Source organism: Cuculus canorus, chromosome 26 (genome assembly GCF_017976375.1).
Source record: "Cuculus canorus isolate bCucCan1 chromosome 26, bCucCan1.pri, whole genome shotgun sequence".
NCBI lineage: Eukaryota > Metazoa > Chordata > Aves > Cuculiformes > Cuculidae > Cuculus > Cuculus canorus.
Window position 1 is genome coordinate 6,150,539 of NC_071426.1, and position 20,526 is coordinate 6,171,064.

A 20,526-nucleotide genomic window follows, 5' to 3' on the forward strand; every position below is an offset into this window, starting at 1 on the left:
AGCTGGCAGAAATTTTAGTGTAGGTTTTCATGGTAAGAGGATTGACCCAGTTACTCATAAGTTAATAGAGCAAAGCTGTTTTATACTAGTGTAGGTCCCGACCTTCATCTAATATCCAAAGACTCCTAGGAATAAGGCAGGTAAAGAAAAGTCACTTTTATTGAGCAGTGAAAACCCTAGAAGAAAGAAAGCTCTTTTCATCTTAGACAGATAGGTCACTTTTTGGAAAGAAACAAGAGCTCAAAGCCTTTGCCTTTTCTAGAAGCGCATCACAGCTTCACTGCTGTAGGGCCCGGCTCCAGCGATGGCCAGATGCGAGGAGGCTCAGAACTCCTGTGCTCACACTCTTCGCTAACACCAAGTGCCAGCTGCTGAAAATGAAATACCAGGATTTTTTGCCTTGCCCAGTGGTGTCATTTTTGTGATGCTGCCAGTTCGAAGTGATTTCCGCAGACTGTGCTGCCTTCATATTCAGATACTGAACGCGTGGCAGAAAGTGTTCTGTGCACTTGTCCTCTTTAGGAAGCTCTGAATGCAGTGATACACTCACCTCTCTAGTACAAACTGGCTCCCTCTGGGAAGAGACAGAGCTTTTGCTTGTCCTATGCTGCCCAGTTGAAGTTATTATTTGCACTTTTTCCCCTTGAGGTGTGAAATCAACATTTCAAAGGAAAGAAAATGTGGGGAGGTTAGGAATGGAGGACTGACCTTATCTCCTTCCTAGTCTGAGAGAATTAAATACATCTCCCCTTAGAGCTGTAAGAGATACTACTTGTCAAATCTGTCAGCACCAAACTAAAACTCACTGTCTGAACACTGTTTGGAGTTTGGGGGGTTTTGTTTTGTTGCAAGGAGTCGTATGTAGAGCTGGAACTGCCTTAGAGCTTTCAAATGTGGGCACTTCACAGTCCTGGACTGCAGGTGCCCATTGTGCTTTGAGGGACTTGTCACTCTCCCGCCTTTTTGCTTCCTGAAATGTGTCTGCATCAAGGTTTGCAGCCCAAAAGGAATGCAGGGAGTGTCAGAAATTAAAAGACATTGGTTTTGTTGTATTCTGCCTTTTGCTTAACTGCTAGTGCTTTCCAGTATTTGAGTACAGACATGATTGTATAAGCCTCTATACCTCTTTCTCCATGGGACTCAAGGAATTGCTGGTTAGGTTCCCAAAATACAGTTGCCAGAAGTGCTTAAGTTTTGAGTTTTCAAGTGAGGTAATTGATTTTTTCATTTAACAAAAGAAAACAGAAGAAGGTGTAAGAGAGACTTGTAAAGCTGCTTTTGTTGCAGAAGTTCTTTCAGCATTTTCAATTTAAACTACATTTTGGGAAGACTTGCAGTCACATAAAAGTGATCTCAGCTTGATCAGGTGGAGCGAAATCTCCATTTAAGAAAGAATCAAAACTCTTCTCAGTTGGCCTGGTTATTTTGAAGCCTGAGGCACCAAACTGTCCTTAGGAGGTCTTGGAGGATTTTATTTCATTTTTTCTTCCTGAGGATCTTCAATGTAAGTTTTTACAGGCAAGAGAGTTAATTATGGGAAGCCTTTTTAAATCCCCTGTGGTAAGTACCAGTCTGGAATTTGCCCAGGCACTTCAGCCAGCAAATGAAACTCCGCATGCAAAGTCTGTCTGGTGCGTAAAGAAGTGTCAGTCAGAAAAAAGCTTGACTCCCTCATCTCAGCCGGGGTGGCCTTTAGATAAAGATGGGGCTGTCATCTTCTGGAGATGATAAAAAGCATTGACTGCGGAATTGCATGGGACTGCTCAGATTTCAGAGTGCAATATTTAACGTGAAAAAGAGTAAAAGAAAGAAAAAAAACATAGGACTAGGTTAGTAGAGGAGAATTTTTTTTTGGTTTGATGAGTGCTACTCCTTCTCCCACCCTCACATTAGTTCCTCAGGAATAGTGCTTTTGATGGGGCTCGTTACCATCTTGATTTTCTGGTGGCTCTGGAGTCTAATGGGAAACCCATCTGGGCAATGCGAGATGCCCTCCGGATGATAAAGCTTTAAGGCACAGATCTGCCAGTAAGGAGTGGAAAATAAAGGATGCTGGAGGGAGAGCAGAGCATTGCACCCACTGCTTTGAGATTATCCAGCAAGCCTGTCTCAGGTGCCCCAGCCCTGCGGGTGATAAGGGGCTGCAGCACACATCCTCACAGGTTCCAAAGTGATGCAGGGCAAGAAGAGGGATGTAATTCATGGGGGAAGAAGTGAGGAGGGCTGTGCTCTGCTCATCCTTGCGAGGCGCCTGCAGCAGCCCTGGAGAGCCAGGCTCAGTAGACAGGGTAAGGAGCTCTGTGAACAACATGGGATTGCTTGTTGGAAGGACACAGTGATTTCCATTTATCTGTCAAAAACAGGCCAGACACAGGAGCTTCTGTGGCTGGGCAAAGCATTTGTTTTATTAAATTATGGAATGCAGCTGAAACCCTCTAGCTTAGGGCAGAATGATACTGCATGTAAACATCAAGCTTGCGTGTGCCCTCGCTGAGGATGGCCAATGCTGTTTTTCTTTCAAAGGCTTTGCTGACTGCACACCCCGGACTGAGGATTACTGGCTGGCTGCTGGTAAAGCTGCTCACAGTGGCTGGGCTTATTTCAGAACCAAGAGGGTAACGCGGAATAAATCAGGGGCTGCAGACAGAAGTTTAATCCTGCTCCCCACTAACTTATGTATTACCCAGTTAAACTAAGACAGAGCTGTCCTGAGTGTAATTGAGGGTGTTATTTGGCCCTGGGCTATGTGACCACTGGCAACTACCCCAAGAGAACAGGGGAATGGCTGGAATGACTGTTCTTAAGGTTTGGAGACAGCATGCTGTTTATACGCTTAGCTGGAGGATGAGATGCCAGCATCTCCAGTATGACAAAGCTCAGCTGGCTGGAAGTATTTGATGGATTAGTCTCTTGGCTTGCTTGTCTTGGAGGGTTACTAATTTATTTCTCTGAAGTTGGTTTTTCAATAACTATACCTTTTAAGTAATGTTTTTCTTTCATTTCGAAGTTGCCTGGGGTGGGGGTGGGGGGAGGAGGATCCCCCCCTTCCAAGCAAAGGGCAATAAGGTTGCGTTGTTACTGCACTGCTTAAGCAAAAGACAGCATATCCATGCAGGGACATTCAGGTAAGCCCTGCAGCTGGCAGGAGGTGCTAAAAGGCAGCTCTGAACACTGAAGCCTGCAAAGGCTGGGCACACCGAGGGGCAGGGCCCGTGCTTCTACAGAAATGGACTTAAGGCTGTGGTGTCAACACTGGCCCAGAGAGTAACTGGGCTTGTTCCCCTGGGTTCTTTTGAACAAAGTAATCTCTCCTCTATGGAATCCAATGTGTATTGGAAGCCCTTCCTCTCTCCAGCCCTTGGAATCAGTTGTGAATACTTGGACTGAGATTTCAGGAGGAGCTTATACTTGAAAGCATTACTTAGGAGGTTTGTGGATGTATCCTGAGCATCTGTTTAGCAACTTGGTCCTCCAGTTCTGAGTGCCAAGGAGGTATTTTGTTTATAAATTATGTTTAGCTATCAGAACTTGCCACTATCTGTCTCTGTTCCTTGTCTCAAATTAGACAGAGGTCCTTTTTGGGGAGCAAGACCGCTTCCACCAACCTACACCCCTCTCCTTCTGCTGATATTCTCTGTTCCTTGGCTTTTATGCTCCAGTTACAATAGCAGAGCTGACTTTCTCCAGGTGCTGTGTAACCTCAGAAGACAAAGTCAGATCCTGCCCCCAAATTGCTCCGGTCTAACCCCTTACAGCAAGGCTATTTACTTCAGATGTTGCAACGCTCTTGTTGTCAGCCAAATGCTCTCAGCTTTCCAGTGTCTCAGAAAGGCACCATCTCCCATGGTGGGCTGCACTGGCTGCTCTGCAGGTTAATGCGATGCCTATGTTCTCCGCTACAGAAGTTTCCATGCAGTGTGCTAGCAGAGGCCAAAAGTACCCAGCAACAAATTAAAGCTCTCAGGGAATGCAACAAGGGCTTCAGAAACAATTGAACAAATCTACGTCTGATTTTACAGCTTATGATTGGTATATTGTGGAGCATCGTGTCCCCCACCCAGAGTATTGTGTCCACTTCTGGAATCCACAACATAAGAAGGAAATGGAGCTGTTGAAATGAGTCCAGAGGAGGCTACAAAGATGATCTGAGGGCTGGAGTACCTCCCATATGAGGAGAGGCTGAGAGAGTTGGGGTTGTTCAGCCTGGAGAAGAGAAGACTCCAAGGAGACCTTAGGGTGGCCTTCCAGTACCTGAAGGGGCTACAGGAAAGCTGGAGAGGGGCTGTTCATAAAGGCTTGTGGGGATAGGACGAGGGGGAATGGGTATAAACTGGAGAGGGGCAGATTTAAACTAGATATAAGGAGGAAATTCTTCACAGTGAGGATGGAGAGGCCCTGCCCTGGGTTGCCCAGGGAAGCTGCGGCTGCCCCATCCCTGGAGGTGTTCAAGGCCAGGTTGGATGGGCCTTGGAGCAACCGGATTCAGTGGGAGGTGTCCCTGCCCATGGCAAGGGGGTTGGAACTAGATGGGCTTTGAGGTCCCTTCTAACTCAAACTATTCTATGATTCACATACCTTGAAAGGCTCAAATCTTGTCACCGTGTTTGGTTTCCTTTCTCTCAGGTTTAGGTACTACAATTCTTTTTTTAACGTCTCTGCATTTACCAAAGATACTTTAAGGCAGAAATGAAGCGTAAGGGCACCTCCAGTCCCAGTCTGGAAGCTGACAACTTAAAGTGCTACAGGTGTTATTGTGTGATAGCACAGCTTCTACATTTTATCTGATAGACCAGAATATATTCATTGGATGACAGATAATAAATGACAAGAGCTTAAAAAGCAGTTTCATTCTGCTGCTGACATCATTGGACCTTTGATAACTGAAGGCCTCAAAAACTATGGTTTACTCTCTGCTAAATGTAAAAAACCCATTTTGTAACAGCAATAATATGAGGAAAAGGGTCACAAGTGCAATGGGAACTGAGCATCCACAGCTTCCACAAGTTCTGAGACTAAAACAAAATTGAATTGGTTCTTCTTCCTCAGCTGTTGGTCTCAGCATGCCATCAACTTCCTATGCAAAGCTGCCCCACGTCAGGCTTTAGTGGCATGAACACTGTGTGCATTGCTTTCACTTGCACCTGCCAATGCCTCGAGGGCTGCAGCGGTTCCCCACTGCTTGAAAAGAATTAGCGAGGGACGGCTGATGGTGTAGGGAAACTCTTAAAGAGGGATTTACTCCTGTTCCTGTGTTAGGGGTCTGAAAAACTGAAAGAGGGAGAAAGCATAAATGCGGTTTAATGACTGTGTCTACATGCAGATGTGCCCAGAGCAGGTTGCACAGCAAGGGCTGTCAGGAAAAGGTGTGCAATAGAGGAAATCATTTACAAGGCAGCATCGAGAGGCAGGAAGTCCTCCTGCTCTGCTGGCTGGAGGGCTGCTGCCAAGTCCTTCGGTGCTAAGAGAGCATCTCGGAGAGCAGCCAGGATAGGAATTAAAATAAGTCTTTGTTAATTTTCTAAAATCCTCCCAGAGGAGGAAAAAACACTAATGGCCTTTTGCAGTGGTAACTCTTGGACTCAAAACTGGAATGGGGGCGAAAAACTGCAGGGCTGCAGTGGGAGGGTAAGGCAGGTCTTCCTGGGTGGATCATGATGGGAAGATGGGAAGAGCTAAGAGCTGTAGGTGATATTCCTGTAGCCCCAAAATCACCTAGTGAGATACAGATTATGCTTCTTTGCCATAAGGTGAGACAATGGAGGCACCTACACATGGGCTGAAAGAGCATTTCTGTTGCAGGACATCAGACTTGCCTTAGACTAGCATTGACTGAAACTCATTTTCAATGTGTTTCTAATGGATGTCTTCCCAGTTCACACCCTGTTCCTTCAAGAAGAGGAAGAGAGGAGTTATGCTTGTGAAATAGAACACCTGTCAGCTGAGAAGGGACACATCGGGTCAGGGCAGTTTGGGGAAGCAACATATTTGCAGCTGTATGCAGTGCCCAAACTGGGCTGGCTCCTGTGCTCTAGGGTCCTGCAAACCTACCTGAGATGCTGGTGCTCCAAAACCACTCTTGGATGGGAAGGGCTCAAGATGGTTAAGCACACCTTAGCCCTTCCCCAGTGCTGCGTAGGATTTCAGAGTTTGGAAACCAGACCAGAGCTGCTGGCCGGCAGTGGGACCAAGCCAGGTCTTGGCTGTGGAAGAGGCGCTTCTGGAAAGGACATAGAATCATAGAATAGTTTGGGTTGGAAGGGACCTTAAAGATCATCCAGTTCCACCCCTTGCCATACCTCCTGCTGGATCAGGGTGATCCAAGCCCCATCCAACCTGGCCTTGAACCCCTCCAGGGATGGGGCAGCCACCACTTCCCTGGGCAACCTGTTCCAGTGTCTCACCACTCTCTTAGTCAAGAAATCCTTCCTTATGTCCAGTCTAAATCTGCCCCTCTCCAGTTTATACCCATTGCCCTTCATCCTATCGCTACAAGCCTTTGTAAACAGCCCCTCCTCATCATTGTTGCTGCTACACTCATTGAAGTGAATGGGTGCAGCAGCTTATTGCAGCTGACAGCAACCTGGGGCAACAGAAAGGCTTGCAGAGGCAGGTCAGAGAAGTGGTTATCTTATCATGAAGCAGTTAGCTTGGTGGCAACTAAGTGGCTCAGGATGGTGGGGAGGTGACAGGTGGGAAGCAGATCTTCCTTCCTGGAAACAAATAGTCCCTCTGGTTTTCTGGTTCCAGATGCAAAGGTGCAGGAGCCACTGAAGTAAGCTGAAAAAGAGAATTCTGTCTCTTAGCTTGGACAAGTTTACATTTGACAAAAGGACCATGGTACAGACACAGCTTATTATGTCTCAGTATCCTGGTCTTCCTGTGGCTGTTTGACAGGATGAAGGAATTGGCACCTTTGAGTTAAACAAGAACGGATGGGTTTGATCTTCAAATCTGGTGAAAGAAAAAGTTAGAAAAATCAAGAAAACCCTGCAGGCTTGTAGTAAAAACTAATGATGTCCTTCAACCAAGGGGTTTTTTTTATTCAAAAGAAGTGTAATTCAAGGCTAAAACAGAATTTTTTCAATTGTGACTTTGTTCTGGGCTGCACGCTTAAGGCTCTGCTGGTTATCAGGGCTCCCAAGTCTGCAGGCAGTTAAAGTGCATTTGCTGTGGTGTCAATAGAGGCTTTATGAAACTGCAGAGGGAATTTAATGAGCACTTGCCTCGGCCCTTGACCTGTGTGTTATTAGTTGAGGTATTGCTCTGGGGGAAGGCAAGGAAATACAATTTCAGGTTTGTTTCTCAAATAAATTGCTCTGAAATGCTTCATGCTGCAAGTATAATGGGCAGGGAATGCTTTTGCTAACACAAGTCACTCCCAAGAGTTAAATGTGTGGAGATGATTTCACTCTAATATTGCGACCTAGGCTGGTTTAGAACACCTTTAAGTGTGGTGGGCATGTTACAAACAGTGTGTTCCTGTGGTTTGGAAAGTAGGGATTCACAAAAGAGACATTGGAAGTGGGGGCAGAATTGCAGAGGAGATCTTTGAGAAATTCTGATTTGGGAATAGTGGTGCAGTTTGTGAGTGTGCAGGCTCTTTCTGTGACAGAGCTGGAGTTATCTAGAAAAGTATGTGCTATAATATCTGCCCATGTGTGCACCTCGAACAACGAAATCCCATTCAACATTTAAGCTGAAACAGAGCACTTTGAAACAGTGCGTTTGAAACAAAATGTTTTATTTTATTGAAATGTTTTGCTGTTGAAAATGTGATTTCAATTTAAACAGAGTTTCCAAAGGAAACATCCCAAACACATCTTGTGTGGGTTCAGGTCATGTTGGCAAGCTCTTAGGCTTGGCAGGCTCATGGCAAGGCACCTGTGACCTCTCCTGTTCTGCTTGTGGGGTACATGCATGTTAACTCGAGCAAGGTGCTCCTCAGGGATTTGTTTAAGTGCTGCTTAAATGCTGCAACTCACAGACATGATCGGAGGTGAGGTATTCCAGAGCTGGAGCATGCTGTTCTCCTTGCAAAGAAATAAACCCAAATTCAGCCATAAATGGTTGCTGTTATGACAAAGCCTAATTCCACAGAATTTTGTCTGCTGTTATCCTAGTTGCTGTTCACCTCCTGAAATGGATCTAACATATTTCTTGCTAAGGACTGCCTTCGGGGACAAATAGAAAGCAAAATAACTACTTAGTTTTCACCTCAAAGGTTTTGTTGTTTAGCTACAGGCTTGGGGATCATGCGATGGCTGTTCCAGAGCAGGAGCCCCTCAGAAATCCATCACTCAGAACAGGAGCATTGCAGCCAACCATGCACTGTCAGGGAAGCACTCAAGCTGCTGGCGTTACTTCAGGGCAAGTGTGCATGCAGACTGAACCTCAAAAGAGCTGATCTCAGGCCCACGATGTCCCAGTCAAGCCAAGGCTCTCACTCACCTCCAGGACAACATCTGAGGCCTGACAAGGTGCTGTGACTCTTGCCTGTAGTGGCATGGTGTAACGATGGAGAAGCTCATCTATAGCTGGAGTGCTGAAAACTTGCAGGGAAGAGGTGCTGCTCCCTTCGATCTCTGGTGCAGAGAGGCTGTTATGAGAAACCTCAGAATTCGCTCAAGACCTCAGAATGGGGAGGTGCTTGTCATCCAAAGACTGCTGAACCCCTACACTGATGGACAGGGAATACAATTGAATAGGAAAAGCTCCTAACTGCAGGGGTTTGTCATGTTGTGTTTCTTTTCATAAACTCTCCCTCCAGACCCTGCTGTGTTTAGTGCAGGATCGCCTTACAGGCGAGGCACCAACCTGGGACTGGGCAACCTTGAATCCTTCCATCAGTTCTGCCTTTCACAAGTCTTGCTAACACGTCTGTTTACCTGCAAACTTTCAAATATTTCTTCTGAAGGAAAAGTTCGGCTTGTTTTCATAAGCATAAACACACCAATCAGAGATTTGAATTGTTTTCCCCAAGCAAAGATCTTTCCTTGTAACAGAGGGAGTAATGATTACTCTTCCTTCCCACCATGTGTTTGCCAACTCTGTTTGGAGTGTGAACTCTTCAGGACAAGGGTTTATACAGCGTGTGGTGAAGTGAGGCTTCACTGATGTTTATGCTGGGCGGTAAAACAAATAACACTGGAGAAGTGTTTTGTAAGCGGGCTTTCATCTCCCTTCAGCTGTGGAAGGAGAGGAGGGAAGAAGATCATCACCAGAGGGGCATCTCATTTCACACCACAGTAAACTTGGGAAAAGGACCTGAGAACACCCATTCATCCTCTCTTGTGAGACCTCATCTGGAGGATCGTGTCCAGTTCTGGAATCCTCAATGTAAGAAGGAGATGGAGCTGTTGGAGTGGATCCAGAGGAGGCTACAAAGATGATCCGAGGGCTGGAGCACCTCCCATACGAGAACAGGCTGAGAGAATTGAGGTTGTTCAGCCTGGAGAAGAGAAGGCTCAGAGGAGACCTTATAGGGACCTTCCAGTACCTGAAGGGGCTACAGGAGACCTGGGGAGGGGCTGTTTACAAAGGCTTGGAGTGATAGGTCGAGGGGGAATGGGTATAAACTGGAGAGGGGCAGATTTGCACTGCTCATAAGGAAGAATTTCTTCACTAAGAGAGTGGTGAGGCCCTGGCTGAGGTTGCCCAGGGAAACTGCGGCTGCCCCATCCCTGGAGGTGTTCAAGGCCAGGTTGGATGGGCCTTGGTCAGCCTGATCCAGTGGGATATCCCTGCACATGGCAGTGGGGTTGGAACTTGATGAGCTTTAAGGTCCCTTCCAACCCAAACTATTCTGTGATTCTGTGATTGAGCGAGCTTTTGGTTCCTTCTAGAAATTAGGCCAGATTATTTCTGTTGTATTAAAAAAAAAAAAATCCAGTGTTTGATATAATAAATCATAGACCTCAGCTTCTGTTCCTGTGATGGGAGAGGCCTGGAAAGAGTAAGGCAGAAGAGAGTGTTCCCTTTACAAGAAAAGCTGCCCGAGCCTCTCTGATGTGAAAAGGCAGGATTATCCTTTGTCTTCCCTCCCCCTATTAACTGAAGGATATTAAACCTGTTTCTCATTTCTCTCCAGGGAGAAAACCTCTGTCAGATTTTGAAGGCTTGTTCAAAACTGTAGTGAAGATTTTCACAAAGCTTTTTAAAAAATACTTTATTCTTTTCCCCCTGACACTGAAAGCTGCCAGCATGGCAGCGCTCTTCTTCTGGGAAAGTGTCAAAAAGGCTTTTTCTAATGTGCAGGACACTGGATTGGGATGCAGGGTGCATTCACCTCTTCTCTGTCTCTGGAATGACATTAACCTGTTTTTGTTCTTTGTGACGTATCCCAGGTTGAACAGTGATAAGTGTTTCTGAAATTATTACTGGAGTCGCTCTGAAGTGAGACCTGGTTCCCTGACTGTCCTCAAGCTGCTCTTCCCAGTCCTTGGTAGCAGTGCAAGTGTTTCTACCCTCCTAGTCCTGATGCAGCAGTGAGGACAGCTTTCCAGCCTGCCCTGGAGGCACCAACCCAGGGCTGTATGACAGCCTTTGGTCTTTGGCTGCACTTAATGGCTCGAAGGGCTCCCACAGGCTCTTCTGTGTAGCACGGGGACTGCCAGGCTGCCTGCAGTGCTGAGAGCAACCAGCTGACAGGGTGCATCACTTTTGTTTGGTGGAGTAGTGAGTGCAGAACCAAATTAAACAGAATATTTAGGCTTCTTACTTTCCAGTGAAGTCTGTAGGAATTAGGACCAAGTCCTCTTACTGAATCCAGCCTTCCAGGCCCAGTAAAGCCAAGCGCTTGATGCATATATCTAACAGAAGTCTGTCCCTCTTAGGCATAGCATGAAGTCAGCACATTTAAACACATGTTTACAGTTAAATCCATTTATTGCTGTGGTAATAAGCATGCAGGCTACCCACCCCCTCTCCCTGTAAATCAACAGTGCAGTAATTCGTCAGCCACAGTGCATGAGCACATTTAGTAGATGCACCCAGTACCTCATTCATCACACCTGGATGCCAGCAGCCAAAGCTCTTGAGGGTCCATGAGCGTTGGAGTTGTTATTCCAGGTTAGCTTTCTGGAACAGCTAACATACGCTGCAAATGCCAGAGCAGTCAATGGAGAGAGTAGGAAATAAAATCTTAAACAAATACAAGAAGATGGGGAAAAAAACAACTGAACCCAAACCAAACACAACAAAAATGCCCCTTGATGCATAGTGGCATTTTTTGTAAAACCCTCAGAAATAAGCTCTGTCTCCACCCAAATGCCAACAAACCACTTTATGTTTGTTTATAAACTGCTTTATGTTTGCTTCAATGTTAGAAGCACTGAGGATGTCTAAGATTAAATAGGGGGCTTAAAATAGGGTTGTGTCTTAGCTCTGTCTCTCTGAGTGATTGCGTACATGCTTCCTGGGGCAACATTTGAGGAGCTTGGTTGTAAGCAGCAATCTCAGTAGGCAATAGCAGAAGAGCTCTGGAGGATGAGTCATGTCCTCTGTGGCGTGACCGACACTGGAGTGCTCGTCCCTGTTCCCTGGCTATTGAAGGAATGTGCATGGTTGACACTAATCTTTTTGTTAGATGGGATCTTCTAAGAGGTTGCATGCATGCCTTAGAGGAGCGTGTTCGATTGTGGGGCAGCACATATCCCAATGTTTGGGGGTAGATTTAAGGAAATAACCCATGTGATTTGCTGGATCGGGCTCTGACATCCTCCCATCTTCTCTCAAGCAGTACTTGGTTTCCAAGAGGTGAGCCAGGTTTCTGCCTTGTGGCAGAAGGATTCCCAGAGCCACGGTCTGGCTTCTCAGAGTCTATAACCATTCATTAGTAACTCCTGAATGAAAGCATATATATACACACACACACACGTATGTATACACACCAACACACTCCTGTGTATGAGGAAATGCCTCTGACGTGTCCTGTTTCAGATGTCTTTATCTTTTACAACCCCTTCCAGAAGCTGTTTTCCATTGTACTTCAACTGCCAGCAATACTTGCAGCATTTTCTTGTCCTTGTTGGACTCTGGCAGGGAGAAGGAGGCTTCAAGGCACAGCTGCTTTGCTTTCTCTACCAGCTTACTTGTTTCAAAGTCTGCATGGTCAAACTCTAGCTTGTCAAATGTGCAACACTGAAAGGTCATTTAAGGAGCCTGCTCTTCTTCATATTACTTTTTTCTTGATAGAATAGCGAGGCATTTCAGAGCAATGACTCCAGACATCGTCTGGCTCTTCAAGAAGCAAGTGGCCAACGTTTTGCACATTGTGTCCTGATGGGTGCCTTGGCTGCCTGCCTTTTCTTAGCCATTCAGGTGCAATGGAATTTTAGGCTGTTGATCTCACTATGGATACGAGCACCACCGTTGTATTAGAAACACCATGGCCAACAGGACCAGGGAAGTGATTGTGTTCCTGTACTCAGCATTGGTGAGGCTGCACCTCAAGTTCTGGGTTGAGTTTTGGGCCCCTCACTACAAGAGGGACATTGAGGTGCTGGAGCATGTCCAGAGAAGGGGAATGGAGCTGGTGAAAGGGCTGGAGAACAAACCTTAGTGAGAGGTGACTGAGGGAACTGGGGTTGTTTAGCCTGGAGAAAATGAGGCTGAGGGGAGACCTCAGCACTGTCTACAACTGCCTGAAAGGAAGTTGTAGAGAGGTGGGTGCTGGGCTCTTCTCCCAAGTGACAGGTGATAGGACAAGTTGCATCAGGGGCAGATTCAGTTTGGACATCAGGAAAAATTTCTTCACCAAAAGGGTTCTCAGGCATTGGAATGACTGCCAGGGAGGTGGTGGAGTCCCCATCCCTGGAGGGGTTTAAAAGGCAGGTAGGTAGGAAGTGCTCAGGGATTTGGTTTAGTAGTGGGCAGGTACGGTTGGACTCAATGTTCTCAAAGATCTTTTCCAACCAAATGATTCTATGATTCTATTCTATGATTCAGGATGAATCCATATGGGAAAGCAGTCCTGAGTTCAGGTAACCATGTGTCTTTAAGGGCTACGTATGCCTTGTTTCAATAGATGTTTTTTAAGGAAAAATCACTAGTTTAGTGTTAAATTTCTGGGGATTTGTCTTTAAAATGAAAGTTGTTTTCTTGGTCTGAATTGACAGCCTTTATTCAATGTGTTAAGCACAGCTCATTGAATTATTCCATGGCTCAGTGTTTCCATGAGCATTTCTCTTGCTCTTCCAAATTCTTGCTAAAAAAAAAATAATGGAATGAAAACAGACCTTACAAATGCTTCAGCCCTTTTTAACCAGCTATATGGCTGGGAGGGAGATTTCAAAATGTCAGTGGAACTTTTTCAAATTATTTTAGCAGGCGTATTTTGCTCCTTGTTTATTTTTCAGCTTGCATAAGTGGTAGTTTCTATCTAAGCATGGTTCTAGATGTACAACACCATAGGTATTACACAGAATGGTAGCTAAATTCTAGCAGAAAGTGGTGAAATAAAGATAAAACAAAGCAAAAGCAGAATTCCAGCCACTTTGGATGATTATAACACGTCTGTATGTTTTGTCCTAGTGTGACTTGCCAGGGTTTCCTCAAAGCTGGGTTGGGAGAAGTGGCAGCGCAGTCTGAGTAGATGAGGTTGCAGTTCTTGGTTAAGGGTCCCAGTTTTACACTGTGTGGCTATGGCCGAGCCCAGAAAATCCACTTCATATCTGTCTGGAATATTTTGACGTTAACTCAGCCAGGATGGTTTTTGAGGGGGTGGTGCCGCTCTGTTTTTGATCTCAGAGGAGTGTTCATTCCTGCAGGCTCGCCAGGCAGCATCGGCGCTGGCCGGGGGTGTTACCTGGGGGAGAAATGTCAGATTTGGCAAATCAAGCCCTTCAAAGTCCTCCAGACAGTTTTGCTGCTGGAGTGCACAGAATACCAACTGCCCACAGAGAAACTGATATGTAGGGTGGTGTAGACTGGTCTTTACAGACTGTCTTGGGGAAAAGAGAAAGGTAAACATAAATTTTGTTTAAGAAATATCCTCAGAACAAAACAGCTTAAAAAAGCCGCTTTAATTTAATTCATATTTTTGCAAATTTATTTAGAGTATTCTTAATGACAAAATATTTGTTTCAGTATGGGGCAAAAGGGACAAACCCCTTTACTTCTACAATTTCATGGCAGCAGGGTCAGGTTTGCATTTTCTAAAGCATTGAATACCAACAGGTTCCATTTTTCAGATGATGGATGTGACTTTGTGCTGTCTGTCTGGAGGAGCAGCAGCAAACGTACAGCTCTTTCTTCTCAAATGAGATTTTATTTTGTTTTGGGTCCAAGTTCCATTTCCAGAGCTGTCTTGGGTGAATTCTTTGCCTGTGTGGACTACTCTTCTTTTGTTTCCAAGTGTTAAAGATCAGGTTGTCTTGATCCAAGCTCTCCAGAAATTTCTTCTGCACCAGAAGAGAGTTTGGAAAATGCTCTCAACCTGATTGCATTTTTCCATTGCTCTTCCCATTACGGTTTGATGGGAGATCATCTGGCCATTGAATTACAGTGAATTAAGCAGGCACCCAGTTTTCTCGCTCTACAGGTCAGTCTGCTCTTGAACAGGTCCTTGATCTGGCATTGTGATCTTGACACTTGGGTGGAGTTTTTTACTTGTCTGGCTCTTAAATCAAGGACATCCCAAACAGCCTTATGTCAGGCTGCCAGCTTGCTTATCTTGGAATAGGATGATGTTGGGGCTGAGTGATACAGAGAAGCTGGCATCCCTCAGGGGGCCAAGAACATCTGGTTTGGGTTAGATTTAAGCAACGAGAAATAGTGCATGTTGGGTTTTGATTGCCATATTGAACTGGCTTGTGCAGCAGTTTGCATTGTTAATTGATATCAGAGAACTGCAAATGCCTTTCTAAACGGAGGAAGTGTCCCAGCTAGAGAGAGGTGTCCCACCTAGAGAGAAGGACCTTCCAGACTGAATGGCTTGTGCTGTGGAAAACCGCTATATATTGTTGCGGTGATGAGGATGTTCAAATGTCCTTGAACAGCAGAACAACCCTGACTCAGCACTGCTGGGAAGAGCAGGCTGACCCGAGCCTTGGGCCCGCGGGGATCTTGGTTTGAGTTTTCTGTTTGGAGTAAACTTTAATTCTAACATTGCTTTCAAGTGTATGCTGCAAGAGGGAAGAAGAGTTGCAAAGAAAGGAGAAAGCTGAAACTGCAGTGAATTGTTGTGTTGCTCTTTGTAAAATTTTTTTTCAGTCTACCCAGTATTCTGAGGAATCTTACACCAATCTGGATCTGAAGGGAAATAAGTGTTTTACCTAATTGTGAGGTTCTTAAAACTGAGTCAAGGCTTACAGCTCTATAGGAAGTGAACTGGAGTGGCAGCCTCTCTGCGATCGGACAGTGGGTGGGTGGGAGGGTGCCACGTTTGGATGTACAAGAAGAGAGGAAATCTGCATTTCATCTGAAAACTAACTAGAAGATGGCAGTGGCCCTCGGGAGAGGTACCTGCCTGCAAGGAGGGTGCACGGGAGAGGAACTGTGGGGAGGGGAGGTCTGTGTTTGTAGTGCTCACACGTTTTCTGTGTTTCTCTTCCAGTCAGACGGAACCATCTTGGCTCTTGCTTTGCTGATCCTGTTCCTCCTGCTGGCCTTGGTTCTGCTCTGGTGGTTCTGGCCACTTTGCTGCACAGTGGTAAGTGGCAGAAATCACTAGCATAAAACAGCAATTCAGTGTTGCCTGAATGTAAGAAACGAGTGGGAAGGGGCCAAAGTTTTCCAGTAAGAAAGGGCATAGGACTGGTCATCGAACAAGACAGCATTTCTTCAATTGCTGGCACTGGTTTTTGCTTCTATTTCATCTGCCTGCCTTTGGATTTTACCCATGAAATAGGAATGTCGCCAGCATACAGACCTCATCAGGAGCTTTTGGTCTTATTTATTGGTCACAAAATAGAAATGGTTTGCAGAAACATATTAGTTGCCATGTCTTATTAGGAGGGAATGGCTTTTCTGGATTCTCTATTCCTTGTGTTAGTATCCCACTGCTGAAATACTCCTGGAGAAGGGCAGTCATACGGATCTCGGGCTGGAATCCTTGTTCTGCATCAGGTACAAGGAAAAGACTTTTCTAAGTATGAAAATTTTTGCAAGATTAACTCTTTTCCCGGCTCACCATGTCTGAACGACACTTTGAAATACCCAAATGACAGTAAGGTTACGCTTCTCTGAGCAATGCGTTTCCTCCACACTTTTTCACAAGCTGCCCTGTGGAGACCAAGCAGAGTTCAGTGTTCAAAAAGGCAGAGAGAAGGCAGCATAAAACTGGAGAGAAGGAAGAGGTCAAGGGAGGCAGGAAGGAAATCCCAGGGTGTGAGACAAACTTTTCTCTCACACATGACCCTGCTCTTTGTCTCCAAGGACCTGTCATATCCCTGTGCATCTCTGCTGCTTATCCCCTAGGGCTGCTTTTTCCAATGAAGATCAGAGCAAAGACTGATTTTGTGGAACACACGATACAGTGAAGTGCTGCCCTTGCTTTGGGTCTTGTTTGTGCTGCAAATATAGAAGAGGAATTAGAGATGCACAAATGTCAGCCGAATGTCTGTCTGCGTGTTTCAATGATTCTTTTAAGACCACCTAGCTGGCCCCAGTTTCTGGGTCACTGTTGTCATTCCTGATTTTAGATCACTTACCCAGTGTTGTAAATTTGCATTGTGTTATAACAAACCTACAATCCGGCACTGAGAGCTTTGGAGCCATGAACAGCCTAGGAGCAGTCACATTTGAGGGGGCGTCTTTGTAGTGAGATGTATTTCTCTATCCAGAACAAGGATGTTGTCTCATATGTTATCTCATAGAAAAAACTTTACTTGTCTATTTCTGTTTCTGGCTGGATATGCTAGAGGTGAAACACTTCTTTTCATAGCAGTTTGGCACCTCTGTCTTGAGATGAACATCAAGAGGGAAATAATACTGGTTTTTTTCACCTTTAGGACAATAAAAAAATTGGTTCTAAAAGCGAACAAAGGATTAGCAGTGTGGTAGATTGCTCAGAGTTATTGTTTAAGCTAGGTGGCACGTTCCCAGAGAAAAAGGGCCGTCTGCTGTGTTGGTGCATCTGCAGAAAGTCAATGGAGATGTGTCCTGTACAGATGTCTACACTGGGATTTGGTGGAGAATTGAGGTGATTCAAGCAAAGGCTCTAAGTGATGCTGTCATTTTAAGTTCTGTTACTGGAGGAAGACGAAGCTGATAGTGAAAAAGGCATAAAAACCTGAAGGAGGTTTGGAGTAAAGGGAATATGGAGCTAGGCACTGTGAGGGCAGCAGGGATCTGCTGCGGTGGGGTGGTATGAGGGGAGTGGGCACGTAACTGTGTTCTTGAAGTGTGAGAAGTACAGTCCGGATAGGCAAAGTGGTGCAGCAGAGATTGTGAGGCTCTTGTCCACAAGAAACTTAAGCTTAATATTTTCCAGATTTAAATTCTGTTCTGAAAAAACTTGTTGTAGATAAAAGCATTTCCTCACCCTCTCTCCTCTTTTACCTCCCACATTCTCTCATAGCGAGATCTCCGAGCAGGGAGGATCTCACTGATGTTTTCCAAATGTAAGTGAAACACATCCTTCTGCTCCTGGACAGCCTTTGATTCCAGACCCTGTATGAAACCTCTTCCATCTCTCTGGGATGGCAATCAGGAGTGTTTGGCAGCAGATCAGCAGCTCAGATACCTCACTGCATACCGTGTACCTGAAGAGTCTGTACAATTAAAGCAAACCCCCTGCCTGCTTGGCTGAGGGCAGTGGAAGGAGGGCAGAGCAGGGCTTATTTACTGCTTTGGTAGTGGCCCATTAAGGAATGCGGTGTTGTCAGAAGCACAAAGTGAATTAAGGGCAGAGGAACTGGCTTGCACAACAGACGAGAGGCAGGCAAGGAATAATCACTGGTAATCAAACTACAGCCCTGGCGACACTGCTGTGGATCGGAGCCCAGGGCGTTTCAGAGGTGATTGAGTAAGTGTCCAGGGGAAAAGAAAAAAAACACAACCTTTTTTCTTTACCAAGTATAAATTTATTTCTGAGTGACAAGCACATTTCTAAACCCTGAAATTCCTCTTGGCATGCTTTTTAATTAAAGAGGAATCATTATTATCCAGCAGTTCTTCAGGAAAGACACCAAGCCAGCTTCATCCCTGGAGCAGATGGACTGAAGTCAATGGACTTACCCTGGAGATTTATCTGGAACCCAGCATCTCCTTGGCACGCATCCATAAAGAAATGCTGTTTCCAAATGTATCCAAGTTTATTGGTCTCAGAAGTATTCTGGGATGAAGTTTGGAATTTACCACTCAGTTTACAGTAGATGCAATTGTTGTTTAGTGGATCAGAATAATAATTAGGTCTTTGCTTTGCCCGATACCAGCACGAGCAAAATTTCCCTTGAAATTGTGGGGGTATTATGAAAGCGTGGGAGGCAGGTGCTGACCTTTCAAGAGGCTTCAAGGATGTTTATTCAACAACTACAGAAAACAAAGAAGGACAATTCTGCTAAGCTGACCTCCCCAACACTGTACACTTTAGAAGAATGATGGCAAATACAAAGGCTCTTCCTAAGCAGAGCACGTCGGCAGAGCAGCGCCTGCCAAATCCTGGCCTCACTGATGTTAGCAGGCATTTTGCTGTTGTCGGCGTGTTCCTTCTCCTTCCTGAACACAGTGTAAACTGAAGGACTCCAAGTGATCCTGGTCAGTTCCTGGTCAGTTTGCAGTTGGAACAGGTCCAGAGGAGGCTACAAAGATGATCCGAGGGCTGGAACACCTCCAGGGCACCTCAAGGACAGGCTGAGAGAGTTGGGGTTGTTCAGCCTGGAGAAGAGAAGGCTCTGAGGAGACCTTAAGGCGACCTTCCAGTACCTGAAGAGGCTACAAGAAAGGTGGAGAGGGGCTGTTTACAAAGGCCTGGAGTGATAGGACGAGGGGCAATGGTTATAAACTGGAGAGGGGAAGATTTAGACATAAGGAAGGATTTCTTGACTAAGAGAGTGGTGAGGCACTGGAACAGGGAAGCTGTGGCTGCCCCATCCCTGGAGGTGTTCAAGGCCAGGTTGGATGGGCCTTGGGCAGCCTGATCCAGTGGGAGGTGTCCCTACCCGTGGCAGGGGGTTGGAACTGGACGGGCTTTGAGGTCCCTTCCAACCCAAATTATTCCATGATTCTGTGATTCTGTGATGGTAGCAGTTATTCTGTGTGCAAGAGGCTTTTTAGGTACTCAGGGGTGAACTTGTTCCTCGTAGGAGGCCAATATAAGGCTGAGGATTATTATTGATGTAAACCAAATAGATTTTTAATATAGACGTGAGCCAAGTAGATAATAAGCCTCCAAAACTGCCTGAAGGAGGATTTTGCAGGCACGTTGTTAGATTGGCTTAGAAATGGAGTTAGTTAAAGTGGTTTGGATGTATTGTGAAGGCATAATTAACACAATCGTAGCAAGGCTCATCTGTGCTGGGACAGTTTCCCTGTGCCAATACACAGCACCACTCTGGGCAAGCATCTCCCCTAGACACTGAAAACTGGCAGGTGGAGTGAATTGTGTTTGGGCCATGCTTTGCACCTGAACAGGATCTGCATGACGGATGAGCACTTCAGTCATCCTGTCCCGAGCTTTAGGCTGAATCTTAGCCGTGGCAGTCCAGGGGGTGAAACACAGGGGATACGAGTGGGAATATCTCCCTGGTGCAACTGAGATTCTGAGACTCAAAGCATTCCCTCACATGCTTATACATCGTATCTCCACGCAGTTTTTTGAGTAAACATAATTCTCTTTTATATATCCACAGAGTGTGGCCCAAGCAGGCGGGGCACAAGAAGCTGGTCTGTGTTAATTGCCTATACATACACCACTTTACTTACTTTTATACTGCAGCTTTTTTAAATACAGGAGTGTGGCTGGCATTTAAATGAGGTATTGGTAGTTATGCATCTAACACCAGTTTTAGCTTTAAAACTGCTTTCTGGAAGGAAGCATGGAAGAACCCAGCAATTTGTTTGGCTCTCAATCTTTGCTGCAGCTGACCAGAAGTTTTGGAAAATAAAAGCTGGATGGAGAAAATACAGAAAATATATATTAAAACCACATGAAAATCATGGCTAAACTCAAGGAAGAGGAGGGGAGGAAATGCATAGACTCTACAGCAGCCTTGAAGAGTCATTAAATTACATGGTGCGTGTTGGCTCCTGAAGATAACTTGCAAGGGTCCACGTATTCCGATTCCCACCCAGTCCCATGTGCACAAGGCACAGTTTTTCTGCAGCTATGATGATTTGGGGAGAAGGGAGCACGGGACTATGAATAATCTGAAACACTGAAACAAGCTGAGAGAGAAAGAAACGTGCAGGCAGAAATTGCTTATGGAGTCTGCTGTCCCTGCGTTCAGACCTGAGCAAGAGGCAAGCACTCGCCTGGTGTAATGTGGTACCATTTCACTGCATTTATTGGAACCTAATGTGGTGTGAAACATCCAAGCTGTGAATCCATCTATGCTGCCACAAATGAGTGTCTCCATTTATAGCACA

General features: G+C 45.6%; 1 protein-coding gene across 2 annotated transcripts in view; it reads left to right on the forward strand.

Moving 5' to 3' along the window:
- The window catches only part of ANTXR1 (ANTXR cell adhesion molecule 1), a 112,622-nt gene that overhangs the window by 47,464 nt on the left and 44,632 nt on the right, over positions 1-20,526 (forward strand). For both annotated transcript variants that reach the window (XM_009569678.2, XM_054049712.1), the window contains one exon: positions 15,554-15,649. In XM_009569678.2, coding sequence (XP_009567973.2) covers positions 15,554-15,649 — 96 coding nt within the window. The remainder of the gene's footprint in view (positions 1-15,553; positions 15,650-20,526) is intronic.